Source organism: Lepidochelys kempii, chromosome 1, assembly GCF_965140285.1.
Source record: "Lepidochelys kempii isolate rLepKem1 chromosome 1, rLepKem1.hap1, whole genome shotgun sequence".
Lineage (NCBI taxonomy): Eukaryota > Metazoa > Chordata > Testudines > Cheloniidae > Lepidochelys > Lepidochelys kempii.
The window spans coordinates 295010524-295038423 of NC_136380.1; the positions used below are offsets into that span (position 1 = coordinate 295010524).

A 27900-nucleotide genomic window follows, 5' to 3' on the forward strand; every position below is an offset into this window, starting at 1 on the left:
TGAAGTTACTTCATTCCTTACAGGTACTGTATACAACTACACAAAATAAAACATTTTAGGTACCAAAAGACTACTTTTTCCCAACTTCTAGATGGTTATTCTCTATTTCTAGGCTGAATTCCAATTATTTTGGGAAATCTCTTCTCAGGGCAAGAAGTATTGCCTGAAGCAATAAAAAACCATGGAAATAAAGCAAGACTGATATGATCTCTACATCGCCTAGAGGCAGGATATATTAAATTTCTTTGTCAAGCAATATAATTTCTACAACTTTTTTTTATATAAATCTTCTCAATGAACGTATATGCCTACTTTCAACTGATCACATTTACTAGCATCTAACAGCATGGTGTTACATTTGGGTTAGCTAAAATCATTCTCATTGTAAATGACTTTAATAAAGATGTGGAACTCTTTCATAGAGAGAGTCTTCCTTTTAATTTTGTTCCACACAACTTCATAAATAATATTACACAACTGACTGTTACATTTTCTTTGGTCCATAAATTGTAGGCGTGAGGTCTGTCTTCTAAATTTGGAGACACAGTCAGACTAGGTCAACCCTAATAAGTTTTCAAACTCTATTTTTGCTCTGGTTTTAAAACAAAAATGCTGATAAAAAAGTGGATGTCTTATAACTTCTCTCAAGCTGGTGATTCTTATCCCTTAATCTTCCAGTTAGAGATAAATCAAGCATGGAATGTTCAGTTTTGACGGTATACTCTAGCAAAGAGAATCTGTTGAATCATACATACCTTGTAGTAATAATAATTTAGAATATAAATCTTTGTGACAGACAATTGTGACATCATCCTCCCCAGAGCTCCATTCCAAGGAACTGGAGTTTAAAGATAATGAAATGGTTTGTGGCTCAACAACCCCATTATGGTCTATGGAGGAAGGATCAGCATGCTGTAGCTTGAGAGCATTATGAGCATTCTCAGTCTAGCGCAGCAATTGTAGCTAATGAGCACATTATTTTTGCCCCCACGTAGAATAGGTCTTTCAGAGTACTGCTTGATCTCCTGTCTGCCTCAGATTTTCTCTCTGAATTCACCCTTCTTGGCAGCAATACAGTAAATTGCAGATATGTTTGTTTTGTGAGCTATGTCTTTATTTTTCTTCCATTTGATTGTGATGCCTGAACATTAATTATGCAAGTGATTTCACATAAGAGCCCTTCATACTAACATTGAAATATCAATTGAATATGCTCTCATTAACATTTATGAAATAAATGTGGTGAACAACTCAGAGTATGGATGTATTTGTGCCGGGGGGAGGAGGAGAGGAGGAGGATTATCACCGGGGAAAAGAGCTAGAGGGGAGCATACAGTTGTTTTCCTAACGAGTGTCTCTAGGCAGAAAGTATGCATTGCATGTATTTGTTCCATCTTTCATTACTTTGTTAACTACACAAGATGAGACTTTCTGCCTTTGTAACAAACAAAAAGTAAGCCTGTAAAACATGCCTTTCAGCAGTGGTGGGCAACCTGCAGCCCATGGGCCGCACGTGGCCCATCAGGGTAATCTGCGGATGGGCCGCCAGACCAGTTGTTTACGTTTTCATGGCCGCCCGCAGCTCCCAGCATGGTTCGCCATGCTCGGCCAGGCCCACACTGCTTCCCGCAGCCCCCATTGGTCAGGAACAGCAAACTGCAGCCACTGGGAGCTGCTGGCGGCCATGAAAATGTAAATGTAAACAAACGGTCTGGTGGCCCTCCAGAGGATTACCCTGACTGGTTGCATGTGGCTTGTGGGCCGCAGATTGCCCACCATTGCCTTACAGTGAGACACTAAAGAAGTTCTATTACAGCAGAGCACACAGACAGAGATCATCCAGAGCTGAGATCATCACTCCAGGGTCTCAAATGCTCATAAGTTACCCCAATAAAGTGCAGGCCACCCACTAGCCCTTTGGGTGAATCAAAGGACAACGTTATTAGCCAAAGAGTCTGGTTCTCCAGTTAGGTGTGCACCAAGCAGTCCTAAGGGTCACATGCCAAATAGATTGCACTGCACGTGTGCAGAGAAAGAAGGTAACTATACGTTACAGGACCTGAATAGCTCAAGGATGCCTGTTCCAGCTATCAAACCTTCACCAGTACCCAGCCACTGAGAGTTTAAATCCAGCCTTAAGTAGACATTGGAAAGAAAAACAAGGAGACATGTGGCTACAATCTGCTTCAGTCAAAAGTTTTGGGTGTTTTTTTTGGGAGGGGGAGGGGGATATAATCTGGGTACAGTAGATTATTCAGAAGGCACTGAAACTATTTTTGAAATGAAAGTAAATTGCACATGCAAGTGCTTGCTGGAAAGGAAGGGTAATTAGCGGGTGGAAGAGTAGATGGGAATAGGTGGAGAGAGGCCTGGGGTGCAGCAAGGGGAAGGGCAATTATGGGGAGGGGTATAAATGGTGATGGGTGGGTCAGATCAGATGATGCGGAGGAGTGGAGGCTGGGAGGGGATGGGACACTGGAAGGAGGGCAGGGTGAGTGACAGTGGGACCAGGGGAGAATAGGAGCAGGGGCACCTGACAGCCTCACATTCCCCTCCCTTGCACCAGGATCTGGGAGGCCTCACCCATCTACAGGTGTCTGACCCCTCCTCCTGTAAACCAGGTTCTGGAGGACTTGTTCTTTGGCAGAGTGCACATCCCTTATCCCCTTTTGCTGCCTCTCCACCCCCATGAGAGCCACCATTTGGAGAAGTGAAGCTGAGAACAGAACTATTAAGAGCATGCACTGAAAACCCACTGCTGACACATGTGGGAGCTGATAACAGGCATACTTGATGCATATCACAGGTTCTCCAGCAGTGAGGAGAGGAGATGGGAACACCCACTGCTATGAATGGAGCAGTTCACATATCTCAGAGCTATTGTGTCAAGCTGTATTCCTCTCCGAGGGATGTTCCCATTTAGCTGAGAATATCTCATCGAGATGAATGGGCCATTTCACACTTCTCCGAGTCTCTTAGGCTGTAAAGCCCTTTCCCTCCATCCTCTATCCTTCCTAAAAAGTCCCCCTTTCGACACTGTGGTTGTTATGGCCTACCAGGTCCACTCTTTTCAAGGTCTAGACAAGCTTGCTGTTTAAACTTTGACTCTTAAGTGCTCTAAAATCTACAGTTACTCAGATTGCCTTGAAATTTGGTTTGCCTCATGGGGGCACTGGGTAGGTTTAGTGAGCCAAATGTGGGGACATTTGACCAAGGATTTCCCAAGATACAACACTTCCCCTCCCCCAAAAGCCTAGTATTTTATTACATCCAAAGGTTCTACCAACTATTTTTGCACACACCTTCTGAAAAGCTAATAGCCTAATGGGATGGGAAGGGAAAGGTGAGCTGGTAAGAGGGCTGTATATTGTAGGCAATTGCAGGGGAAAGGAGCTTGACAGTCATTGGTCTTATCTCACATTTTTAAAGTTCCTATAAACACCAGGTAAGAAGACTGTAAAGCTCTTGGGACATAGCCCATGTCTGAGATTTCTCTCACCAGTCCTGCTAGCAACTACACATTCCAAACATTTTAAAACAGAGTTATCCCAATTCCATTGTAAAAAAGTGTACAGAGGGGTCACTTAGGTATCACATAACAACTATGTTGTCTAGTAGAGTGAACAGTGGACTGGGGCTTAGAAAACTGGGCTCTAGTCCTGGGTCAGCCATTGGTCTGTGGGGTGACTTTGACCAAGTCACTTGATCTCTCTATTCCTCAGTTTACCCATCAGTAGCATCTGAGCTGCACATCTACACAATAATTACAACTGCCTAAATCATAATGACAGGTTTCAGAGTAACAGCCCTGTTAGTCTGTATTCGCAAAAAGAAAAGGAGTACTTGTGGCACCTTAGAGACTAACCAATTTATTTGAGCATAAGCTTTCGTGAGCTACAGCTCACTTCATCGGATGCATACTGTGGAAAATACAGAAGATGTTTTTATACACACAAACCATGAAAAAATGGGTGTTTATCACTACAAAAGGTTTTCTCCCCACCCCCCTTGCTGGTAATAGCTTATCTAAAGTGATCACTCTCCTTACAATGTATATGATAATCAAGGTGGGCCATTTCCAGTACAAATCCAGGGTTTAACAAGAACGTCTGAGGAATAGTGGGGGGGGGGAGGAATAAGCAAGGGGAAATAGGTTACTTTTTATAATGTCTCAACCATTCCCAGTCTCTATTCAAGCCTAAATTAATTGTATCCAATTTGCAAATTAATTCCAATTCAGCAGTCTCTTGTTGGAGTCTGTTTTCGAATTTTTTTTGTCGAAGGATAGTAACTTTGAGATCAGAAATCGAGTGACCAGAGAGATTGAAGTGTTCTCCGACTGGTTTTTGAATGTTATAATTCTTGACATCTGATTTGTGTCCATTTATTCTTTTACGTAGAGACTGTCCAGTTTGCCCAATGTACATGGTATACTCCCCCCCCCCCCCCCCGCTGTTCCTCAGAAGTTCTTGTTAAGCCCTGGATTTGTGCTGGAAATGGCCCACCTTGATTATCATACACATTGTAAGGAGTGTGATCACTTTAGATAAGCTATTATCAGCAGGAGAGTGGGGGAGGGGAGGCCACAAAACCTTTTGCAGTGATAAACACCCATTTTTTCATGGTTTGTGTGTATAAAAACATCTTCTGTATTTTCCACAGTATGCATCCGATGAAATGAGCTGTAGCTCACAAAAGCTTATGCTCAAATAAATTGGTTAGTCTCTAAGGTGCCACAAGTACTCCTTTTCTAACTGCCTAAATGACTGCTAACTGCTACCAACACCATTTCTCTTTTTGTTAAAAAAACTAAGAAATCCAATGCCAAAAAACTTTGTTAATGCAGAGCTACAGTTGCCCAGTGGTATCTCGTGCCCTTCTATAGAATGTCATGGTGAGCAAAACTCAAATTTGTGAAAACAATGAAACACCAAGTTCAGCTACACACCCATGTACCCTAGGGTGACCAGATAGCAAGTGTGAAAAATTGGGACAGGGGGTGGGGGGTGCTAGAAGCCCATATAAAAAAAGCCCCAAATATTGGGACTGTCCCTATAAAATCGGGATATCTGGTCACCCTAATGCAACCTAGAATACTCTGCTCTTTTTGAGCAATGCCCCAACACACCCACAAAACATACTTGCATTCTGCCTTTGCATGCATTGAACACCACCTCTGCTACATTTTACAACCTCTTCAACCCCTTTTACAAACTCTTCATCCCTATGCACATGGTGCTATCTAATACTGTACTTTCACTATATTCCGTTAAACACACAGACCACACTCATCTCCCACCTAACTGCTGACTATCCTGATGACAAGAAGACCCCTCTGTCCTGCTAGTGATACAACCTGCACAATGCAGCACTGAAATGAGGGATACTGAATCTCTCAAGGCACACATTCATCTCTTTCCTTTGATCACACAAAGAGAGGTCAGGGAGAGGGGCTCGTATACATCCCCAAAAGGGCCACAGCACCCCAGATTGCCTCACATCATAATCATAGCTCTTCAAACCTGCTAGAACTAATTAATCCACTATTCAATACAGCTACTGCAATCAATACATTCAATTCAGTGAATGCAGCTGGAGGGAATGCAGATAATTCCCAGTGGCTGTTGTCCCTTCCAGGGGAGCAGTATTATGGTTGTTTCCACGTGTATCTTAACTCTGTATTTCCTGGTTTTCGCAACTTTGAGTTTTCATTACCTTGACATTCTGAAAGGGGAACGAGATATTACTCCCCTGCCCCTAGGGAACCACAACTCTATGTTAATGTAGTTTTTTGCTAGTTAATCTATTTAGTTTATCAAAGAGGTGACTTGATCATAGTCTAAAAAGGGAAAAGTTATATAATATTAGAGGGTTCTTTCATCTGGAAGACAAATGTATAACAAGGTTCAATAGATGGAAGTTAAAGTCAGAAAAATTCAAAGTGGAAATAAGTGGTGGGAAGCAACCATTGGTACAGCTTACAAAGGCATGTGGTATTGTATTAACTGTGCTGTAATAAATGGACCCAGAGAACAAAAGGCGTTTACATGACTCCATAATTGTATATTACAAGGGTAAGGACTCTGAAGTACAGAGCCCTCAGCCTCCTCAGTACCGTGGCAAACACCATGAAACATCTTTTTAACTTGTATTAAAGATACAGAAAAGAAGAAAAAAAAACAGAGCACTTGAAATATAAAATATTAGGTAAGGCTTCCATTTTAATAATATCCTTTATTCTCCTTTCTCCTTAAATTGTGAAGAGATTTTAGAAGAAAAAATATCTTGTTTGACAGTCTTTTAGGTGGTATTAAAAATGATAATAACCTTCCTTTTGGGGGAAAAGAAAATTAGTTGAGATGGGCTGGAGCTGTTATTGTTAAAGTTTGATCCCATTTCCTAGAAGCCAAAACAAGACAAGCACACACACAAAAAGGAGAGAAAAGAACAGGAAAGATAGAATATACAGAAAGACGTGTACTTTCACTTGTAACCTCACTGCTGAAAAAACACGGCCATGGCACACAGTTTTATCAGTCACTCCCAGACCTGGCAAACTTGAACCAGCATTGGGCTTTTTAGGGCATTGCTTTTAGCTGCCTCTTTCTTGTCACAGGCTTACAACAGTGTTGCAAAATATACAGTCTAGGCCAGCTGAGCCTTATTAGACAGAAGGAAATAAGGAGAGGGATAGGAAAGAGAAGGAATAAGATGGTGAAGGAAAAGGAGATATGGGGGAAAGGAAGAGGCAAGAGCATGAACCAGTGTCACATCCCAGAGGGTGTTTGGGATTTAGCCATAACCAGGGCAAGGTGGCTAAGTCATCTGAAACCCTGTTTCAAGCCCAGTCTGGTCAGGACATCTCTCAGGATCAGGACAATAAAGGCCTAATGGTGTTATGGTGGTTCCGTAGGTCCCAGCAGGAGCAGCAGACATGATCGTGAAGCTCATTCCTTCTGTTTCAACCATCTCCCAGCCAGCAGTGGCTGTCAGACAGCCCTTAATCCCCCCACATCTTTTTTTAAGGACCCCAAAAAGGGAGTGCTGGGTAGAATAGCCCATCCTCTCATTATTTTGTCCAACAATTAGGCCTAACTTTTGACACACCCAAGTTTGGTCTATTGATTTCTAGACCTACACTTCTCTTGTTTACCAGGCCTGAATTTATCACAGTCCTTAAATTATAACTGTAGGCCTTTTTGTTTGGATTAACCAAGTCTTTCTGTCTCCCTTTTGAACCCTTTCCAATCAACATTTATTGTTATAGGTTATTGTGATATTTTATTATTTTTACTCACTTCTCAAATTTGAGCTCACAATAAATCTGTAAGCCCATATGCTGGGGTGTCACCCCACACAAGCACTGAGTGGGTTAATGTGTGTCAGGAAGGACTAATTAAACTTAGAGATGGTGCACCTGAGGGGAACCAGTGTGTGATGCTGACAGAGCAGGTGCCAGCTCATAACAAGGTCCCTAGATTTCATTGAACACTGACAAATGCACAGCTGGAAATCAGTCTGGCTCACTTGTGTGTTTGTATTGTTAAAATAGATATCAGTGTGACGGGTTCCCCCCAGGGTGACACCTGGAACTGAGGTACCACTGAGCCGCCCTGACCCACCAGTCTGGGCTCCCTCTCACACTGTGCTGCTGTGACAAGTTGCAGGATTGCTCCTTCACCCAATTTACCTCTCAGGGCCAGTGTGGGGAGTACACCCCAACCCAGGGATCATCTATCACAAAGGCAGGCTTGCCTGGGTGACAAGACAGACTGGAGACTCCATGTGAAGGCTGTTATAGTGCTTGAGGAGTTCACATCTGATACTGGTTTGGTGAAATCTAATTGTAGAACACACAATCAGCTTGGGTGACCTGGTTTGTTACAGTCTGCCCTGAGGTTGGCACTCATGGTCATGGGCAACTCCAGACAGCTTGACACAGGGATTGATAAAGCCTGACAGCTGATGAAGCTCAGCTGGGGAAGGAGCTGGGCTGGGATTATATAGCCAGGAAGTGAGAGAAGGAAAGGGCTACAGGCATATGGTCTGTAGTCACTCTTTAGAGGGAAAGGGAGTTGGCCAAGGACAATGAGGAGAGCCAGGGGAAGGATACACCCTAGGGTGCTGCCTGGACTGGGGAGACTTAAAAGACTTACAAGAGGCCAGAGGTCAATCAGCCATTAGGAGCAGAGGAAGTTCCAATATAAACTTATAGATTAGAGAGATGGGGTAGGAAGGAGCCCAGGAAACAGCAACAGGATCTGAGGCTGAGCAGACCTAAATTGCTAGTCATAGGGTCCCTGAGCTGGAACCCAGAGTAACAGGTGGGCCCAGATTCCCCTACTGGCCACTGGGAAATGGCACAGGAACTAGAGGTGGAACAGAAGATCATCTGAGGTAACATCAGCCAGCTTCTTTGGTGAGACTGTGTTGCCCTAGAAGGGAGGGAATTATATAATGAACCGATAGGAGGCTGAGTCATGAAGAGGGAGAACCCAGAGTCACACAGAGTGTGGGGGCGGGGACCACAGCATGAGCAACTGACAGAAGGGGGCACCAGCCGGGGTCAGAGCTAATTCCCAGACCCAGCCACAAGGAGGTGCACCTACAGTGAGGGAACCCCTTTAGAACCCAATTATTACAACAGTCTGAATCACTCAGAGTCTTTAAATGAAGATTGAATGTGTTTCTTTAAGATAGTCTCTACCTCAACTACAAGTTGTTGGACAACAATATATTAATGCCCTAATGTCCTATATATTAATGTCCTAATCATTAGGACATTTATTTCTGCTACTAGCTCTAGCAGAAACATATAACACTATATATTAAAGCTTTGGAGAAGACCATCCTGCTGTAACAGTTTGGTCCACAACAATAGTTTCACTATGGTTTACGCTGAAATCTCTGAATACCACATCATAGGCAGTGATGCCTGTCAATCTAGGGCTTAATCGAACAACCTCATTCATATAAGTAGTCCCATTTACTTAAACGAGACTCTATGGGTGAGTGAGAATTACTAGCATGAGTGACAGTTGCGAGCATTGGCCTTTTTTCTGTGTGTAAAGGATGATGTCCATACATATATAGTATGCTTACCAGGCAGTTTTATAATTTTCTGATCAATCATGTCATAACAATGGTACTGAAAAAGAGGTTTCTGGTCTAGGACACTTCCATTATCTCAAGCAGGAGAGTCTAATTTATCATAACTCTGTATTTTATGTCAGCATGTGTTTGGGAATAACAACAAAGCTGTACATTTGCATATTTGCAAGATGGAAAATGCAGATACCCTTATTGTTGTCTTGTTGCCAGTTATTAAATGAATATGTTCTTCTCACTATGGACAGCAATGCGGTAATCCAAGGCTAAGCCTAGTACTGACATTTATCAGATACCTATATCACTATCAAGTGTTGCAACAAAAGCAGCAGTGAATAGTACTGGGTTTAGAATTCCTCAGGTATGTGCCTATTGTTCCTTCCTACTTATCCCCCATTCCTTAAATGAGGCCTTGGGGTCATGTCCTCATACTGCAACCTGCCACATCTGTGAACATGCAATTGCCCAGTCATTGCACTCTGCCAGGTCACTGGAAGAGAATTTGTGCACAAGCTGCTGGCATCACATGAGATATTTCATGTTTTCAGGCTCTCTGCCACTGAGTATTGAGACAGTCATGAGTATTGGGACAGTGATGTAGGCCCAGTTGAACATCACATCTCCAGACCAACCAACTCCAGTGCAGAGTCTATTAAGACAACACCATATACTCTGGAGTTGATCTGCACTGGGTGGAAGGTGCTTGACTGGTGGGAGCCAAAGTACCCTGGATACAGAGTCATTCTCTATTCTAATCAATCCCTGTTCATATTTATCTTTGATATGTTGCATCAAATTCAGAAGCTATTCATTACATGACCAACCTGTTAATTGATCAGAAGTGGTCTGATAACTTGTATAAGGCAATACAACAGTAGTCACTCAAACAATTTTAAAATATCACACAAGAGTGAGAGAGGTCAAAAATTGTTTGGGTTGGATGGTTCCTTACCAGGCTTCAAAAGGGCCACTACCTTGGCTTGTCACCGGATTTTCAGTATCTTGAGCTAGATGAGACAAATCTTAAACATACTCAAGAGTCCCTTCCATTTATGTAGGCTGAAATTTTTGATCTGTTCAGTTCAGATGTTATCTAAGCCTACTGCTTTCCCTATTTTCAGGATATTGATGCCCGAATCCAATCCTTCATGGAGAAGGCACTTTAAGATCTAGATTGCTGGATGTATCCAGAGGTATTTTCCGAAGTGATGACTAGTTGGTAGTGGTAGTCCACTTATCCTTCCCATGTAGTAGCATTTGGTGGGCAATCTGATTACCCAGATGTTGAAATATCAGAGTTGGAGAGTCTACATATGGTCTACTATGTTTTTTGCTGTTAAGTGTAATATCCACAGATTCTATTAAGTTCTGCCAGGATTTTAGGTGTTCTTTAGAAATTTCCAACAGTAGATGTTCACCAGCAGCTATTGTGTCATCACCAAAGGGGTCTGCTTGGAATTTTTGCCTGGATGTCTCATACAGTATGGCTGTTCGGGGAGTTAGGCCAAGGTTATATTCCCTCTGACATCCACAAGATATGTTTCACCTAGTAGACAGATGCACAGCATCGACAAAGCAGCCATATTTCTTGATATCAGTGCAATAGGTCTGACAGCTGTGTCAAGATCTTTGGCGAATGCCAACTAGTTTGCTTTGTTGAAGTTGAACTTCATTCTGACACCATGATACAAAAGATACCAGTGCTTATCTCAATTCCCATTGGGTGGTGGTATGCACTCGGAATTAGGTCTAGAACCAATTTTCTACACATGTGAACTAATGTAGTACTAACAAAGCTTAGGTCAGGCTTATACACATGCTTCCACTGGCAACTGTTGAAAGAACTAGGGAGCTGCAGGCTCAGCTGATGAGCAACTGCCAAGTTTCTATCATCTTTGCTCTCTGTATAGCCCCCTTGACTGTTATGGCTGTTGAAATCACCAATTAATGTGTGGTACTCTTCGTTGTCATACAGGTGGGTCGATGAAATTGAATAGTATCTCTGGTGGCTTCTAGATGGAAATTATGGAGATCTTATCCTTCTCAGCGGTGAGAAGCTTGATATTATTCTCTTCCATTTTTTAGATGGATGCAATCCTGATACCTGCCTTAACAATACAGTGCTGCCAAATTGACTGTCTCTCCACAGCCAACATCATTCCTAATGTCCTGGGTCATTTGTCCTGTAATCCTGAGTGTATCTCCTGTAGATAGAGAACATGGCACTGGTATTTTGTGTAAGTATCAGCAATAATTTCCTGTTTAGGAGCTGACAGTCCTACAACATTTATGGAGAGAACAGTCAGTGTGGGCCCAAAGAGGACCCTTGGTGTCCAGGTTGGATTCACATTCTTTCCATTGACATCTTCCTTTGTTTTGTAGCATCGCAGTAATAAGAAATGGGAAAGTGATAGTACAAGTTGTTTAGCAGGATTCACAACCTTTAAGGCTGCTTATTCATAGATTACCAATTAGAGATAGGTTTCAGAGTAGCAGCCATGTTAGACTGTATCTGCAAAAAGAAAAGGAGTACTTGTGGCACCTCAGAGACTAACAAATTTATTTGAGCATAAGCTTTCGCTTATGGTGTCACAAGTACTCCTTTTCTTTTTTCAGTTAGAGATATACTCTGTCAAGGGAGGCCCTTAGCTTGCACAAAAACTGCACTTGCAAAAGCTGACCTGCAACTGCACTTGAATTCAAATGGAATAACTGTGCATGTGAAGGATTAGTTTTTTATATGCACCATTGCAGAAGCTGTCTGTACAGTCAAGTGCCTGGGCTCCTGCCTTTTGAAAGTTTGAACCCTACAGTCTGATTTTAAAAAAATACCTTAAAAATTCAATAATAATTTTCATATAACTCTACACTGGTCAGGATTTTGGTGCACATATATTGAGATACAAAGGTAGATTTACATTTAGACGAAACCTTCATTGTTAACATGAATAGATCTATATTAAATAATAAGACCCTGATTTGGCAAAGTTCCTTAAACAGGTTCCTAAATTTAAGCATGTGAGCCATTCCATGTATGTTAGATTAAGGACAAGAACAAAGGAAAAATACATCTCCATGAGGAAAAAAAATAACCCAGAGTGTCTCTCTCATTGTATAAAATCCTCTGCCCCCCCTCCTCCCCCAGCACAGCACCTAACTGACCGGCAGAGAGAATCCTTACATTTGAAGGTAGAGTACTCAGAGAAAAGAAAAATAATGGCCCTGATTCTCAGTCCTCTCACTTACAATCAAAGAGCTGTAAATCAAAGTATGCATGAGATGCTTATTTTTGCACTAACATGTTCCACTCAATGAACCAGCCTGTGGCTCTGTCTCATACAGGCCAGCCGACGGGGAGGAGGAGGGGCGCAAAGGGGGCAATTGCCCAGGGGCCCAGGCAATTTAAAAGGTCCTGGGGGCCCCTGGTCGCTGCCAGCGCAGCAGGGCTAAGGCAGGCTTCCTGCACCCTCACTCCACTGCTCCATGCCACTCCCAAAAGAGGCTGATGTCCCTGTGGCCCCTGGGGAGAGGGGTCTCCACACGCTGCCCCCACCCTTAGCGTTGACTCCGCAGCGCCCATTGGCTGGGAACTGTGGCCAATGGGCGCTGTGGGAGCAGTGTCTGCGGGCAGCAGTGCACGGAGACTCCCTCAGCCCCCCACCTAGGAGCCACTGCCGGTCTCTTTCAGGAGCCGCTCGAGGTAAGCGCTCATCCCCTGACCCCCTCTTGCACCCCAACCCTCTGCCCCAGCCTAGAGCCTGCATCCTGTGCCCAAAATCCCTCCCAGAGCCCACACCCCCACAACACCCAGGGGCCTGGAATTGCGCTTGGTGGGACTGGTCTCATACACTGAAAATATTACGTGTATCCTCTTGCACTCTCTTCCTTATGGGGCACATGGCCCTAACTAAGGGGTAGAGCACAGCAGAGCTGGTCAAAAAATTAAAACAAAATATACTGAAAATTGTTAAAGTTGTCTCCACATCACGGGATTTGAAACGGACTCCGTTTTCATTTTCCTATTTTTTCCATGAAATTCTTTAATTGACTTTTTTCCCCCCAGATGTATTTGTTTACAGAAAATGGACTTCCAGGAAGTGGTTGACCAAGAAACCTGGGTTTTGGTAAACAAAATTTTTCGCTAATTATTTTGAAGAGAACAGATAAACATTTCAATAAAAAAAAGTCACAAAAAGGTTGGAAGTCAACGTTTTGCAGATTTCTTGTTTTCATTAAAAGGCCATTTTTGACAAAAAGATTTTTTTTCAAATTTTGGCAGGCTGTAGTGCAGAGCACGCGTGCGTGTGTGTGCACGTGCATGTGCACAAACTGTGCCTCAGAAAGCAAATTCCTTCTCCCAGCTCTTTGCTGCACATGGGCATCTTTCCCACGGTGATTCTAGGGGACCCCATGGACTGATGCAGGGTGAGACAGATCCATGGACTTGTCTTCTTTCTTTCTGTTTCTGCCTTGTCATTGTGCCTCAAAAGATAATACAAGAAAGCCCTTCCTGTCCCTTAAACAGGAATGCAAGAGGACAGAAGGGTCTTGTAGCCTTCTTTCTATCTGCACTAGGGCCAGATACAATATTTGGCATTCAAAAAGCAGTAAAGAGAAAAGTGTATCCATTTGGCTCACCCCAGAGCCTGCACAGTCTGCAAACGGTGACAAATCAATAGCTTTTCCTCTCTAAATAACTTTAACCTAAGATAGCGCCAAAACAGAAGAATTGGAGTAAGTGGTCCTTTGGTGTGAAATATGTTCCTTTTCTATGGCAAAATGCCCTCTTTTGGGGATCAGTTTGTCTATTTCCAGTTTGTAGTAATGGCTCAGACCCAGTTGAAAATGGTATTTCATGTTTTCAACAATATTTTATGGTTATCACAAGCTAAATATGAGTCAGTGTAAACATCTTTCTGGGATGTATTAGCAGGAGTACTGTAAGCAAGACACGGGAAGTAATTCTTCCACTCTACTTCGCGCTTAGTAATTTTTCCACTCTACTTCGCGTATTATTAACTGAAGTACTGTGTCCAGTTCTGGGTGTCACATTTCAGGAAAGATGTGGACAAATTGGAGAAAGTCCAGAGAAGAGCAATACAAATGATTAAAGGTCTAAAAAACATGACCTATGAGGGAAGATTGAAAAAATGGGTTTGTTTAATGTGGAGAAGAGAAGACTGAGGGGGGACATAAAAACAGTTTTTAAGTACATAAAAGGTTGTTACAAGGAGAGGGGGGAATAGTTTTTCTTCATAACCTCTGAGGATAGGACAAGAAGCTATGGGAGCAAGAGAGGTTTAGGTTGGACATTAGGAAAAACTTTCTAACTGTCAGTGTGGTTAAGCACTGGAATAAATTGCCTAGGGAAGCGATGGAATCTCCATCACTGGGGATTTTTAAGAGCAGGTTGGACAAATACCTGTCAGGGACGGTCTAGATAATATTTAATCCTGCCTTGAGTGCAGGGAACTGGACTAGATGACCTCCCTTCCAGTTCTGTGATTCTGTGATTCTATGTATGGGCACTTTCAGAGATTAACATTGATGTGTTGCAGCCAGAATAACATTTAATTTGAAACTGCTTATATGAGCTCTTCCTGGTGAATCTGATGGAAGATTTTAGGCCTAAATGCTTAAATCTGGTTCTGTAGGATTTCTCCCTTGACTTTGGAAGCTCTCTTTGGGCTTGAAAGGGTTGAGAATTTTTTTCTAAAAGAAAAACAGAAAAGCCTACTTCACAAGGAAGACCGGTCAAGCTTTCACATCTCTAGATAAAAGACAATTGTAAGTCCGGGAATAATTACACTATATGCATGCAAATTGCTAATCTTCTACTGAACTATAATGGCCTGTGCAATGGGGTAAGAAGCTCTGAAACTAGCCAACAGCATGACAGCCTACACTGATTAAACTTTCATAGCAGATTTATGTGATTTACTATAATAAAGGCTTGGGTTACATTATTCAAACCTGATCTAATATTTTCTTTTCCTGTGTAATTGATCCATGCTAATGTGTCTTATTAAAGTCAAATGATTTTGAAACTAGAATAAAGGAATATAGGAATATAGAAATCGCCATTGACCATTTGTCCATCTAGTCCCGTATCTTGTCTCTCACATTGGCCTGTTCAAGATCCATAAAAAGGAGGAGCAAGAACCCCATAATGGACAATTATGGAATAACTTGTCATCAGTTCAAAGATTTAAGGGCAGAAGGAAAGAAGTCTAGTGCCATATCTAACAAGATTCTTCAGCCTCAGCCAATAAACTTTAAAAAATAGTTACAAAAGAACTATATGTTAATAAACTAGAAGGGAAGAAATGCTATATAAGAATATCAAACTGTTACCCCCTTGCAAGTGGGATAGGGAGGTGGATTTTAAAGAAATTGCAGGTAATTTAACAGATATAAATGGTCATACTTCATAAATAACGATCTGGATGGATGGCCTCTCCTACAAGAGGAATAATAGACAACTAAATAAAACCAAGGAGGACACCCCCTAACACATCCAGAATGCTATTGACAGAGCTTGTGAACTGACAGAAGTAACGCAAGTCCACCCAGTCACTGACAATGAAAAGAGCAGGAATGGCAAACTCAGGATCTGTGCTGGATCTACACAGAAGGAACTCTTTTGAGAATGAAAAGTGACCATGTGACTAACAAACCATCAAAGTTCACAAATAACAGTTATTGGCAGATGTCCAATAAAAAGCAGAATAACCCTCTCATCCGTCAATTGAGTTCAGGTTGTCTGCCCTGAACTGCATCCTAGATGTTATTTGTGTGTTTTGTTAATTAGTTGTATTGATTTGTTGGAATTATAGCTAACAGTGGAGGATATTATGATATCATGTGATATTAAAATGATATATTATATTGAACAAAATTATAACATTAGTCACTGGAGTCCTGCCATGTAATAGCGGCATAACAATGTGTAAACCCTAATCCATGTCATGTGGCTGGAGGCAGGAAAAAAACAGTTACTCACCTTCTCATAACTGTTGTTCTTCGAGATGTAATGTTCATGTCCATTCCAATCAAGTGTGTGCGTGCCATGTGCATGCCAGCTGGAAGATTTTTCCCTTAGCAGCATCCGTAGGGTTGGCCTGGGCACCCCCTGGAGTCGTGCCTTCATGGCTTCCAATAGAGAGCCCTGCCAATCCCCAACCCACTCAGTTCCTTCTTGCCGGCTGCTCCGACAGAGGTGTAGGAGGGTGGGCATTGGCATGGACATGAACAATGCATCTCGAAGAACAACAGTTATGAGAAGGTGAGTAACCATTCTTTCTTTGAGTGCTTGTTCATGTCCATTCCAATCCAGTGACTCAAAAGCCAAAGTTCAGGAGGTGTGGTCGGAGTCATCCACTGATTGGAGCATACTCGTCTGAAGGCCGCATCGTCTCTGGCCTGTTGAATGATCGCATAGTGAATCATGAAAGTGTGTATCGAGGACCACATTGCCGCTCTGCAGATTTCCTGTGTGGGGACCTGTGCCAGAAATGCTGCTGAGGAAGCCTGAGCCCTGGTGGAGCGTGTGGGGATTGCTCGAGCGGGCACCTTCGCCAAGTCATAACACTCCTGAAAGTATGACGTGATCCAGGGAAGACTACAAATAACTGGATGGACTTTCATAATGGCTTTGTTCTCTCGATATAGAAGGTTAGTGCCCTGAGGACATCCAATGAGTAAAGCCTCTGCTCCCAGCTGCAGGAATGCAGCTTAGGACAGAATACTGGGAGGAAGATGTCCTGGTTGATGTGAAACTGGGAGACAACCTTAGAGAGAAAAGCAGAGTGAGGCCTGAGCTGAACCTTGTCTTTATGGAACACAGTGTAAGGGGGTTCTGATGTAAGGGCCCTCAGCTCCGACACTCTCCTAGCTGAGTTTATCGCCACCAGAAACACCACCTTGCATGAAAAGTAAAGCAGGAAGCACATCGGCAGTGGCTCAAATGGTGGGCTCGTAAGTCTGGAAAGGACTAGGTTAAGGTCCCAAGCTGGGATAGGCTGTTGTACTTGCAGGTATAGTCTGTTGAGACCTTTAAGGAAATGGCTGACCATCAGGTTCACGAAGACTGAGCGGCCATCTGCGCCTGGATGGAAGGCGGAGATGGTGGCTAAGTGGATCCTTATTGATGACATGGATAGTGCCTGTTGCTTAAGAATGAGGAGGTAGTCCAGTATGAATGGCACCAAGGCAAGCACTGGTGACTGACAGTGCTGCTCCGACCAGACAGAGAAACTCTTCTACTTGGCAAGGTACGTTGCCATTCTGGAGGGCTTTCTACTGCCAAGTAGAACTTGCATGACTTGAGCAGAACAGGACAGCTCCATGGAGTTTAGCCTGTTATCCTCCAGAGCTGGGGCCAGCGACATCCCTGCCACCACTTCATCTGGGGAGGATGAGGAGGAGAGGTCTGCCAGTGGACCCTGCTCACTCCCTTCAGCACCCCATGGGTCTCACGGCATGCCATATTCCACAACTTGCGATACTGGGACCACTGGGGGCAGAAATATTGGTGCTGAAGCAGATGCTGAAGTTGCTGGTTCTGGCGATGCAGATATCATCGACGCTGGTGGAATCGAAGCTGTAGCCACCGGTGGTACCGCTGATGGGAGGGTTGGTGCCAGAGCTGAGGGGGCAACAGCGGTGCTGGTGCTTCTGTTGGCAGTGCCACTGCAAGCAGTGCCGGCATTGCCTGCAGGTGGGGCAAAGGACGCCGAGGACGAATGAAGGGAAAGCAGTGAATGTATTGTTTCTTGACTTTAGCAAAGCTTCGACACGGTCTCCCACAGTATGCTTGTCAGCAAGTTAAAGAACTATGGGCTGGATGAATGCACTATAAGGTGGGTAGAAAGTTGGCTAGATTGTCGGGCTCAACAGGTAGTGATCAATGGCTCCATGTCTTGTTGGCAGCTGGTATCAAGTGGAATGCCCCAAGGGTTGGTCCTGGGGCCGGTTTTGTTCCATATCTTCATAAATGATCTGGAGGATGGTGTGGATTGCACTCTCAGCAAATTTGTGGATGATACTAAACTAGGAGGAGTGGTAGATACGGTGGCAGGTAGGGATAGGATACAGAGGGACCTAGACAAATTGGAGGATTGGGCCAAAAGAAATCTGATGAGGTTCAACAAGGATAAGTGCAGGGTCCTGTACTTAGGACAGAAGAATCCCATGCACCGCTGCAGACTAAGGACTGAATGGCTAGGCAGCAGTTCTGCAGAAAAGGACCTAGGGATGACAGTGGACGAGAAGCTGGATATGAGTCAACAGTGTGCCCTTGTTGCCAAGAAGGCCAATGGCATTTTGGGCTGTATAAGTAGGGGCATAGCCAGCAGATCGAGGGACGTGATCATTCCCCTCTATTCGACATTAGTGAGGCCTCATCTGGAGTACTGTGTCCAGTTTTGGGTCCCACACTACATTAAGGATGTGGATAAATTGGAGAGAGTCCAGCGAAGGGCAACAAAAATGATTAGGGGTCTGGAACACATGACTTATGAGGAGAGGCTGAGGGAACTGGGATTGTTTAGTCTGCAGAAGAGAAGAATGAGGGGGGATTTGATAGCTGCTTTCAACTACCTGAGAGGTGGTTCCAAAGAGGATGGTTCTAGACTATTCTCAGTGGTAGAAGATGACAGGACAAGGAGTAATGGTCTCAAGTTGCAGTGGGGGAGGTTTAGGTTGGATATTAGGAAAAACTTTTTCACTAGGAGGGTGGTGAAACACTGGAATGTGTTACCTAGGGAGGTGGTAGAATCTCCTTCCTTAGAAGTTTTTAAGGTCAGGCTTGACAAAGCTCTGGCTGGGATGATTTAATTGGGGATTGGTCCTGCTTTGAGCAGGGGGTTGGACTAGATGACCTCCTGAGGTCCCTTCCAACCCTGATTTTCTATGATTCTATGACACCAACACTGACCTAAATCTTGGGCACTGGACCTGTCCCTGGCAATACGCCCAGGGTGTCCAAAAGGGCCACTGTGATGAAGGCTGCCACTGTGGAGGCCATGGTGCCGGGCTGGGCTGGTGGTCACGGCATTGTAAATAAGAAGTAGGTAGTATTATGTCCTGTAAATGTAAACAAACTTGTTTGTCTTCGCGATTAGCTGAACAAGAAATAGGACTGAATGGACTTGTTGGCTCTAAGGTTTTACATTGTTTTGTTTTTTTTGAGGGCAGTTATGTAACAAAAAAAAATCTACATTTGTAAGCTGCACTTTCATGATAAAGAGATCGCACTTCAGTACTTGTATGAGGTGAATTGAAAAATACTATTTCTTGGTTTATCATTTTTGCAGTGAAAGTATTTGTAATAAAAATAATAATATAAGGTGAGCACTGTACACTTTGTATTTTGTGCTCTAATTGAAATCAATATATTTGAAAATTAGAAAAACATCCAAAAATATTTAATAAATTTCAATTGGTATTCTATAGTTTAACAGTGCGATTAAAAGTGTGATTAATCACGATTAATTTTTTTGAGCTAATCATGTGAGTTAACTGTGATTAATTGACAGCCCTATAGGGAAGGTCTTGTCGTGGATCAGTAACTGGTTAAAAAGTAGAAAACCAAGTGTAGGAATAAATGGTCAGTTTTCACAATGGAGTAAGGTAAATAGCCGGGTCCCCCAAGGGTCTGTACTGGGACAAGTTCTGTTCAACATATTCATAAATGATTTGGAAAAATGGGGTAAACAGTAAGATAGCAAAGTTTGCAGACAATATTAATTTACTCAAATGGTTAAGTCCAAAGCTGACTGTAAAGAGTTACAAAGGGATCTCACAAAACTTGGTGACTGGGCAAGAAAGTGGCAAATGAAATTTAATGTTGGTAAATGCAAAGTAATGCACGTTGGAAAAAATAATCCGAACTATACATACAAAATGATGGGGTCTAAATTAGTTGCTACCACTCAGGAAAGAGCTCTTGAAGTCACTGGTTTCAGAGTAACAGCCGTGTTAGTCTGTATTCACAAAAAGAAAAGGAGTATTTGTGGCACCTTAGAGACTAACCAATTTATGTGAGCATGAGCTTTCGTGAGCTACAGCTCACTTCATCGGATGCACACAATGAAGTGAGCTGTAGCTCACGAAAGCTCATGCTCACATAAATTGGTCAGTCTCTAAGGTGCCACAAGTACTCCTTTTCTTCTTGAAGTCACTGTGGATAGTTCTCTGAAAACATCTGCTTAGTGTGCAGTGGCAGCCAAAAAAGCCAACAGAATCTTCGGAGCTAATAGGAAAGGGATAGCTAATAAGACAGAAAATACCATAATGCCATTATATAAATCCATGGTATGCTTGAATATTGTTTTCAGTTCTGGTCACCCCATCTCAAAAAAGATATACTGGAATTGGAAGAGAAAGGCAATAAAAATGATTAGGAGTATGAAACAGCTTCCATGTGAGGAGAGATTAAAAAGACTACAATTCTTCAGTTTAGAAAAGAGAGACAATTAAGGGGGAATATGATAGAGGTCTATAACATTATGAACAGTTTTCAGAGTAGCAGCCGTGTTAGTCTGTATTTGCAAAAAGAAAAGGAGTACTAGTGGCACCTTAGAGACTAACCAATTTCTTTGAGCAAGTGAGCTGTAGCTCACGAAAGCTTATGCTCAAATAAATTGGTTAGCCTCTAAGGTGCCACAAGTCCTCCTTTTCTTATTATGAACAGTGTGGAGAGAATGGATAGTGAAGTATTATTTATCTTTTACATAACACAAGAACCAGGTTTCATCCAATGAAATTAATAGTGGGGAGGTTTAAAACAAAAATAAGGAAGTACTTCTTCACACAAGTCACAGTCAATATAGGAACACATTGCTAGAGGATGTTGTAAAGTATAACTGGGTTCAAACAGAATTAAATAAATTCATGAAGAATAGGTCCAGCAATAGCTATTAGCCAAGGCAGTCAGAGATGTAACCACATTCTCTGGTGTCCATAAACCTCTGAATGCCAGAAGCTGGGACTCAATAACAGGGGTGGATCACTTGATAATTGCCCTTTTCTGTTCATTCCCTCTGAAGCATTTGGCACAGGCCACTGTCAGAAGATAGGACACTGGGCTAGATGGACAACTGAACTGACCCAGTATGGCCGTTCTTATTTTCTTCAATACCTTTATAACATTATATTGGATGAATACTAGGAGTGTTGCTACAAATTAAATCAGTTTTTATCTAAATATATATATGACGTGCCTAGTGTCTGAGAGTGGTATATTTTTCCAGCTGAGCCTTATAAAACAGCTTAGGTTGAAAGAGGGATCCTAAAACAAGCAACATAACTAACATAGTGAAATTCTTAGTTAAAAAGGGGGAAAGCTTGAAGTGGTATACAGCGTTTACAGTTTTGTCTCAGCACCCCCACTATAAAAATTGTTCCAACACCCCTATCGTCTAATCATCACAGAGGCCTATCAAAACCTAATGAGCCATTGTGGGACATCACAATAAAAAGAGTTTGTTAATTGCCCCTTTACACCCATGAAGAGGCTATGTGCAAAAGGGTTCATACCCTCAGCTTGAATTCTGGAAGAAGGAAATCAAAACATCTGACAAGAAATTTTTTCATCTCTGTTTTGCTGTTTGGACTCTCACATGGCTGGAGCTATGGAACAGAAGCAGAGATCTCCAGGGTCAATCTGGGTTAGCCCTAAAAGACATTCAGAGTTGACAGATTATTACAACTCTATCACCTTGTAAAACCATAGACTGTAACTCATGTGTGTATAGATATTTGCCTGCTTTAACCTTGTAATAACTCATTTATTTTTCCTAGTTAATAAATCTTTAGTTAGTTTACTACAGGATTAGTTACAAGTGTTGTCTTTGGTGTGAGATCTAGGGTACAAATTGAACTAGGGCAAGTGACTGGTATCTTGGGACTGGGAGGAACCTGAATATTTTGTGATCTTTGGTATATAGCAACCAATTATAACTAAGTCCAGCTTGCCTGGATGGCAAGATACCTGGAATGCCCAGGGGGACTGTCTGTGACTCCATAGTAAGAATGTTATACTGCTTTAGGTGTTCACACTTATTACTGGGTTGGTGAACTTTGTAATTATAGCACATACAACCAAGTTTGGGGTCTCCGCCTTGCTTCTTGAGAAGTCTGAACTTGGCACTCCTAGTCAGGAACCACTCCAGACAGTGTGACTACAGGGTTTTAAAGTAAGAAATGTGTGAGGAGAAGAAAAATTTGGAGATTCAAGAGAAGGAAAGTTTCCTAAACTAGGAAGGTGTCAGGTTTCTTGTGGAAGGATTATGGCTATTCCAGCCAAAACTCACCTGTATTAACAGAATTTTAACAGATCATACATATTGTGTTGCTTATTGAAGCTAATAGAAAAATCCCAAATGTCTTCTATGGGGTTTTTTTAAAAAATGCATTTAATTTGAAGTTTCCTGTGAAAATGTTGAAATTTAAAAAAATCTTTTAGATTTTGGTAAAAAATTTCCATTTTTGAAAACCCTCCAAAATATATCTGAGAAGTCAGTTTTTGTTGAGAAGTTGGAAAACTTCAACCAAAATGGAAAAAGCATTTTTTCATCAAAAAATCTTTCAACAAAAAGTGTTGACCTGCTCTGTTGCTTATTAAAATAATCATTGATTTTGGCTATCATTAAATACTTCTCATCCATCACCCTAATTTAGGATTTTTTAAAAATCTAGACTATATTGTTTAAGGTCAAAAGGTCACAAGAAAAAGCAGACAGATGTGTACAATCTTTTTAAAGAGACCAGCATAATTGGTCAAAATTAATGAAAAATCTGCTGATAAACGATTACATAAGAAGTGCCTCCCTGCCGCCTCGTGAGATGTGCTACACAGGGATACTTTTTAAAAAGTGCAATGACTACATGAAAGTACCCAATACTAGCTTTTTTTTTTGCTTTTTTTTTTCCCAGTGCAAAAGGAGGAGAAGGGAGAGTACTTATGGGGCAGGGGAAAACTATCTAGAAAATCCCACCACATGAGAAGATTTTTTTAAGTTATCATTATTACCATTTTAAGATTGTAAATGTTGGAATGTAAAACCAACACACTGGGCTTGATCCTGTCCCTGCTAAAGTCAATGGGAATTTTGCTCTTGACTTCTGTGAGAACAGAATTAGGCTCACAAACTGCATTGGTTCTCACAATAGAATTGGGTGCCATCAGTGTTTAAAATGATTGAAAACAATAATAAAATACTAATAAACCAAACAGAAGGTGTGAACATTTTAAAGATTTTTTTCATCTTACAAAGAAACCTAAAACCTTTCAGATTTCACCAGCTGTATGAGAGATGAGTGTTAGATAAATTGTAATAGTGGATATTTGAAAGGAAGGAGTTACTTCAAGGAGGAGGAAATGAAATAAAAGCTCTGAAGGGTCATGGGATTTGGAAATAGTTATTTAATTTTACTTCAGCAACTATATGAAACTAAAATGTACTACTTCTTTAAATCCCTGTAGGATGTATTATTTGTTTTGCTAAGCAGTGAGTATCACCAAAAGCTTTCTCTCCAGTGTCAAAATGTCAGGAAATTAATGTAATATATTCAAAGAAAAGGAGTACTTGTGGCACCTTAGAGACTAACCAATTTATTTGAGCATAAGCTTTCGTGAGCTACATGCTCAAATAAATTTGTTAGTCTCTAAGGTGCCACAAGTACTCCTTTTCTTTTTGCGAATACAGACTAACACGGCTGTTACTCTGAAACCTATATTCAAAGGGTTATTCTGAGTATAGGCAGAGTTTTAAAATTGCTTCCTCGGAAGTTAACACTGCTTCAGCTATTTTGTGGCCAGAATAAAAATGCAGATCTACTTCTAAATAAAATACAGTAAGCTAGTATTCTGTACAAAATGCCTTGTAGCAAAAGATTTGATAAAGACCCCAGAAAAATGGTGCTGAGTTGTCTCTGTTTGAGTTTATCTGTCTATCTCTAATATACAAAGCCACATTTATTACTTTATCTTGGTCAATATTTCATTTTTTGCTTTGTTAAAATGAAGTATTTTTATCTTAAAAGTTGGGTGTATATTAAACTAATCACTTCTTACAGCACTTTCTTTTTTCTGAAGATACCCAGAATCCACCTGAAACGTATAGTCTTAGTCATACTTTAAATACGTATAAGAACTAGGCCCAGTGAAGATCTATTTCCTAACAATGATGTGAACTGGGTTAAAAACTTGTAAAAGGCTGCACCTGGCAGTGCTCAAGCCCTGAACATGGTTCACCATTAGCTGCTGACCTGCAAGAGGGAAAGATGAAGCATGTACAAGAACTACTCCTCAACAGCCTTGTGCTAGCCATCAGTGGCATAAAGCACCAGTTTTGAGACTTGAGCCGGAGTCCACTGAAGTGAATGGAAAACTCATGTTTAAGATACATCTAAGAACTCTACACCACCAGGATGTCCCCCAGTTTTGGTCTTTCCCAGTTTAGCCCCTCACACAATTTACAGTAAGAGGCTTGCTGAAACTGGGTACAGCCTAACCGGTACAGGATACGGACTGAGAAAGAGTCACGGTTTTCTACTGGGGGGTTGGGTTACAGGAAGCAAATTAATTCTTTAAAATGAAAACCTGCTGTTTCCATACTAGATTGTAATAAAAATAATTGGGCTCATTTAACAATGGTTTAGTTGAGTTTTTTTATGATTTTTTCCTCTCTCCTGACACTCTTCCAATTTTTCTCTGATAAACTTGCTTTTAATAAAAATAATGGGAAACTGGACCTGGTGATTAACGGAGGCGGAAATTACTACTGGGCACCTTGGGATACTCTTGGAGATAAAGACTTTCTTTGCTGTTATCAAGAGCTGCTATGGTGTAAGGCATGTGGCTCTGAAATGGGAAATGTGGGTCCTATCCTAGAAGATACTAGCTGCTTCCAGTCAAGCACCTTAAAAATCAGAGTTCTAGACATGCAACACTCCAGAATGGCCTTTTGCTGTAATCTCTGACTATTGCCTATTGTTGCTGCAGCTGTCCGCAGTCAGTTTAGTATTCTCTATCAGTTCAGTCATTTTCATTCATATCCCATTTTCCTAAATTGTAATGGTTTATTCCTTTATATTCTATACATTATAGGCGTATTTAGGCACACATAAAGAGCTCTGGTACCTGTTGCACTCTAATTGGTCCATTACACATGCACTACACATGCACACTGAATCTTTTTGTGCACACCAACAGGGTTTACACGGACCAATTAGTGCACAACACATTAGTGTGCTTTAGAAATCACACCCGCAGAGTGTGTATTGCTGCTCTGTGTAGACATGCCCTTAGGTTAATAGTTTGCTGTGGTCTCGACTCTGTTTGCATACTTGACAAATGGCTATTTTCTCATTGAATAACAAGCACATTGCTAACCTAACTCTTACATGGTAGATTTCCAGCAAAAAAACTAAAAAAAAAAATCACATTCTGTATGTAAGAGTTATTTACTTTAAATTTTTAATTTTTATTGACTACTATCAGCCATTCATCTTTTATTGTCTTTTCTTCTGAAATACACCATGAATTTAACTCCATGTGAGCTATTGTTTAAATATAGTAGTTCGGCAGTGGCAGGATATGGATCTTATTAATGTGAGGGCAGAAGAAAGAGCCATGTGTTATTAAAGAAACTCATAAAACTGCACAAAAAATTTCAAAGCTAAAGAGCATTCTATGACTTTTTGTACTGCTAAAATATGAGCACATCAGAAAGCCAGAAGTGAGGAAAGCTGAGCACCTGAACACTAACGATAGTATCAGCTGCAAGTACCTGATATGTCACACCTCCCAAAGCAGGAGTCCGGAGTTGTACAGATGAAGAGCCCACTTATTTTAGGAACTCTGGTCATTTCCTTACTTATTTTCATTACTGCTTTTGTTAGTCATTGAAAAGCATTATTTGATTTGTCTCCATATTTTTCATCCTTCCCCTACCCAAGGCTCCACAAGTCAACAATTAACCAAGGAAGTTTTCACAGGACTGCTACTCATCCCATCAGTGCTACAACCAACTCAGTCACAAGGTTTTCTGTAGTGATACCATTGTTGCCCTCATCTCCTGTGACTAAGTGCACTGTCTCTGCAGTATTCCTAGTCCTTGGCATGCGATTCTGGACCTGTGAACCAAGTCTAGGGGTTCTAGTATGCAAAAGTGTAGCAAGGTGACCCAGGTTGGATGTAGACCACTTACCATTGCTAGCAATCTACATCTTCTTTGTGTAGGCATGGAGAAGGAGGGACTTGGAACACGCTGAATTCACAGACCAAACTATGGAGTACTGAAAGGAAGACTTATGGTCTGGGCATTTCCTCCTTCTTTTGTTCCAGGGTGATCTGGAGGAGAAGGCTGAGCCCCAGGGCCTGAGAAACTGGGTGCTCCAGCATGACATGCCTGACTTCAGCAAAGCCAGGAAACAATCTAGGGAACATGCCTTCAGATTGACCGCCGCCTTGATGATTGACAGTGGAGTCAGGGGACACATAGTCTGCATTAGTGGGAATTACAGCTGGTGAAAAAAAAATGTTAGTAGAACAATTTTCCATTGAAAAATGCAGCTTTGTTGAAATCAAAACTTTTACAGGAACATGATGATTTTGATGAAATTTTCGATGGAACATTCTATTTTGCAATATTGCAACATTCTATTTTGACTTTTTCATTTACATTCATTTTGTTGTGACTTTTATGCTAAATAAAATATGAATATTAACATTATGTATGTACTATATAAGTCAAAATGAAACATTTCAACACTATTGAAACAAAATGTTTTGATGGTTCCAAATTGAAATTATTCAGAACGTTGTTTGTCAGGAAATATCAAAATTTTCGCTTTTCATTTGGATTTGGAATGACATTTTATCCAAATGGTGGAATTTCCCACAGAATGCACATTCCAGTTCTTTACCAGCTGTATGGGCAGCTGTGTCTCATGTATTTGTCTGCCACCAGAGTTGGAATGGGTAAACTTAATCTATCTAGTTAAATGCTGATTTATCACTTGGTTAAACAGACAAAGTAGCTATTCTAGCACAGCCGTAATCTCTGCAAATAGCACCACTAAGTGGAACATAGTGGTGCCCCATGTGCCAACAGCTGAATATTCACTCTGTCTATATGACGATGAACACAAACTTTCTAGGATATCTCAATTTTTTCACAAGTAACAGCAGACATGAATCTTATTTATGCTAAGGCCATTTTACACCACTTGGACAACATGCAGAGAGTTTAAATTGGGAGGAAATTACATTTACATACTGTGACAAAGTTCCTGCTCTACCTTGGTGGGTCTTGCGCTTCTTGGCGGATTTGTTCGCCTTGGAGCTTCACGGCAGCCCTCAGCTTGGCCATTTTTCTGAACCCACAGTCCAGGTCGACTCCTCCTGTGTCTGACCAGGAGTTGGGAGGTCTGGGGGGGGAACCCGGGCCCGCCCTCTACTCCGGGTTCCAGCCCAGGGGCCTGTGGAATGCAGTTGTCTAGAGTGCCTCCTGGAACAGCTGTGAGACAGCTACAACTCCCTGGGCTACTTCCCCATGGCCTCCTCCCAACACCTTCTTTATTCTCACTGTAGGACCTTCCTCCTGGTGTCTGATAATGCTTGTACTCCTCAGTCCTCCAACAGTCCACGTTCTCACTCTCAGCTCCTAGCGCCTCTTGCTCCCAGCTCCTCATACGCACACCTCAAACTGACGTGAGCTCCTTTTTAAAACCCAGGTGCCCTGATTAGCCTGCCTTAATTGATTCTAGCAGCTTCTTGATTGG

At 41.8% G+C, this 27900-nt stretch overlaps 1 protein-coding gene across 1 annotated transcript in view; it reads left to right on the forward strand.

Moving 5' to 3' along the window:
• Positions 1-16632, forward strand: part of LOC140910082 (uncharacterized) — a 30296-nt gene extending 13664 nt beyond the window's left edge. Inside the window, exon 3 of the mRNA XM_073340270.2 lies at positions 16445-16632. Within this exon, the coding sequence (XP_073196371.2) occupies positions 16445-16632 (188 nt within the window). The remainder of the gene's footprint in view (positions 1-16444) is intronic.
• The last annotated feature ends 11268 nt before the right edge of the window (positions 16633-27900 follow it).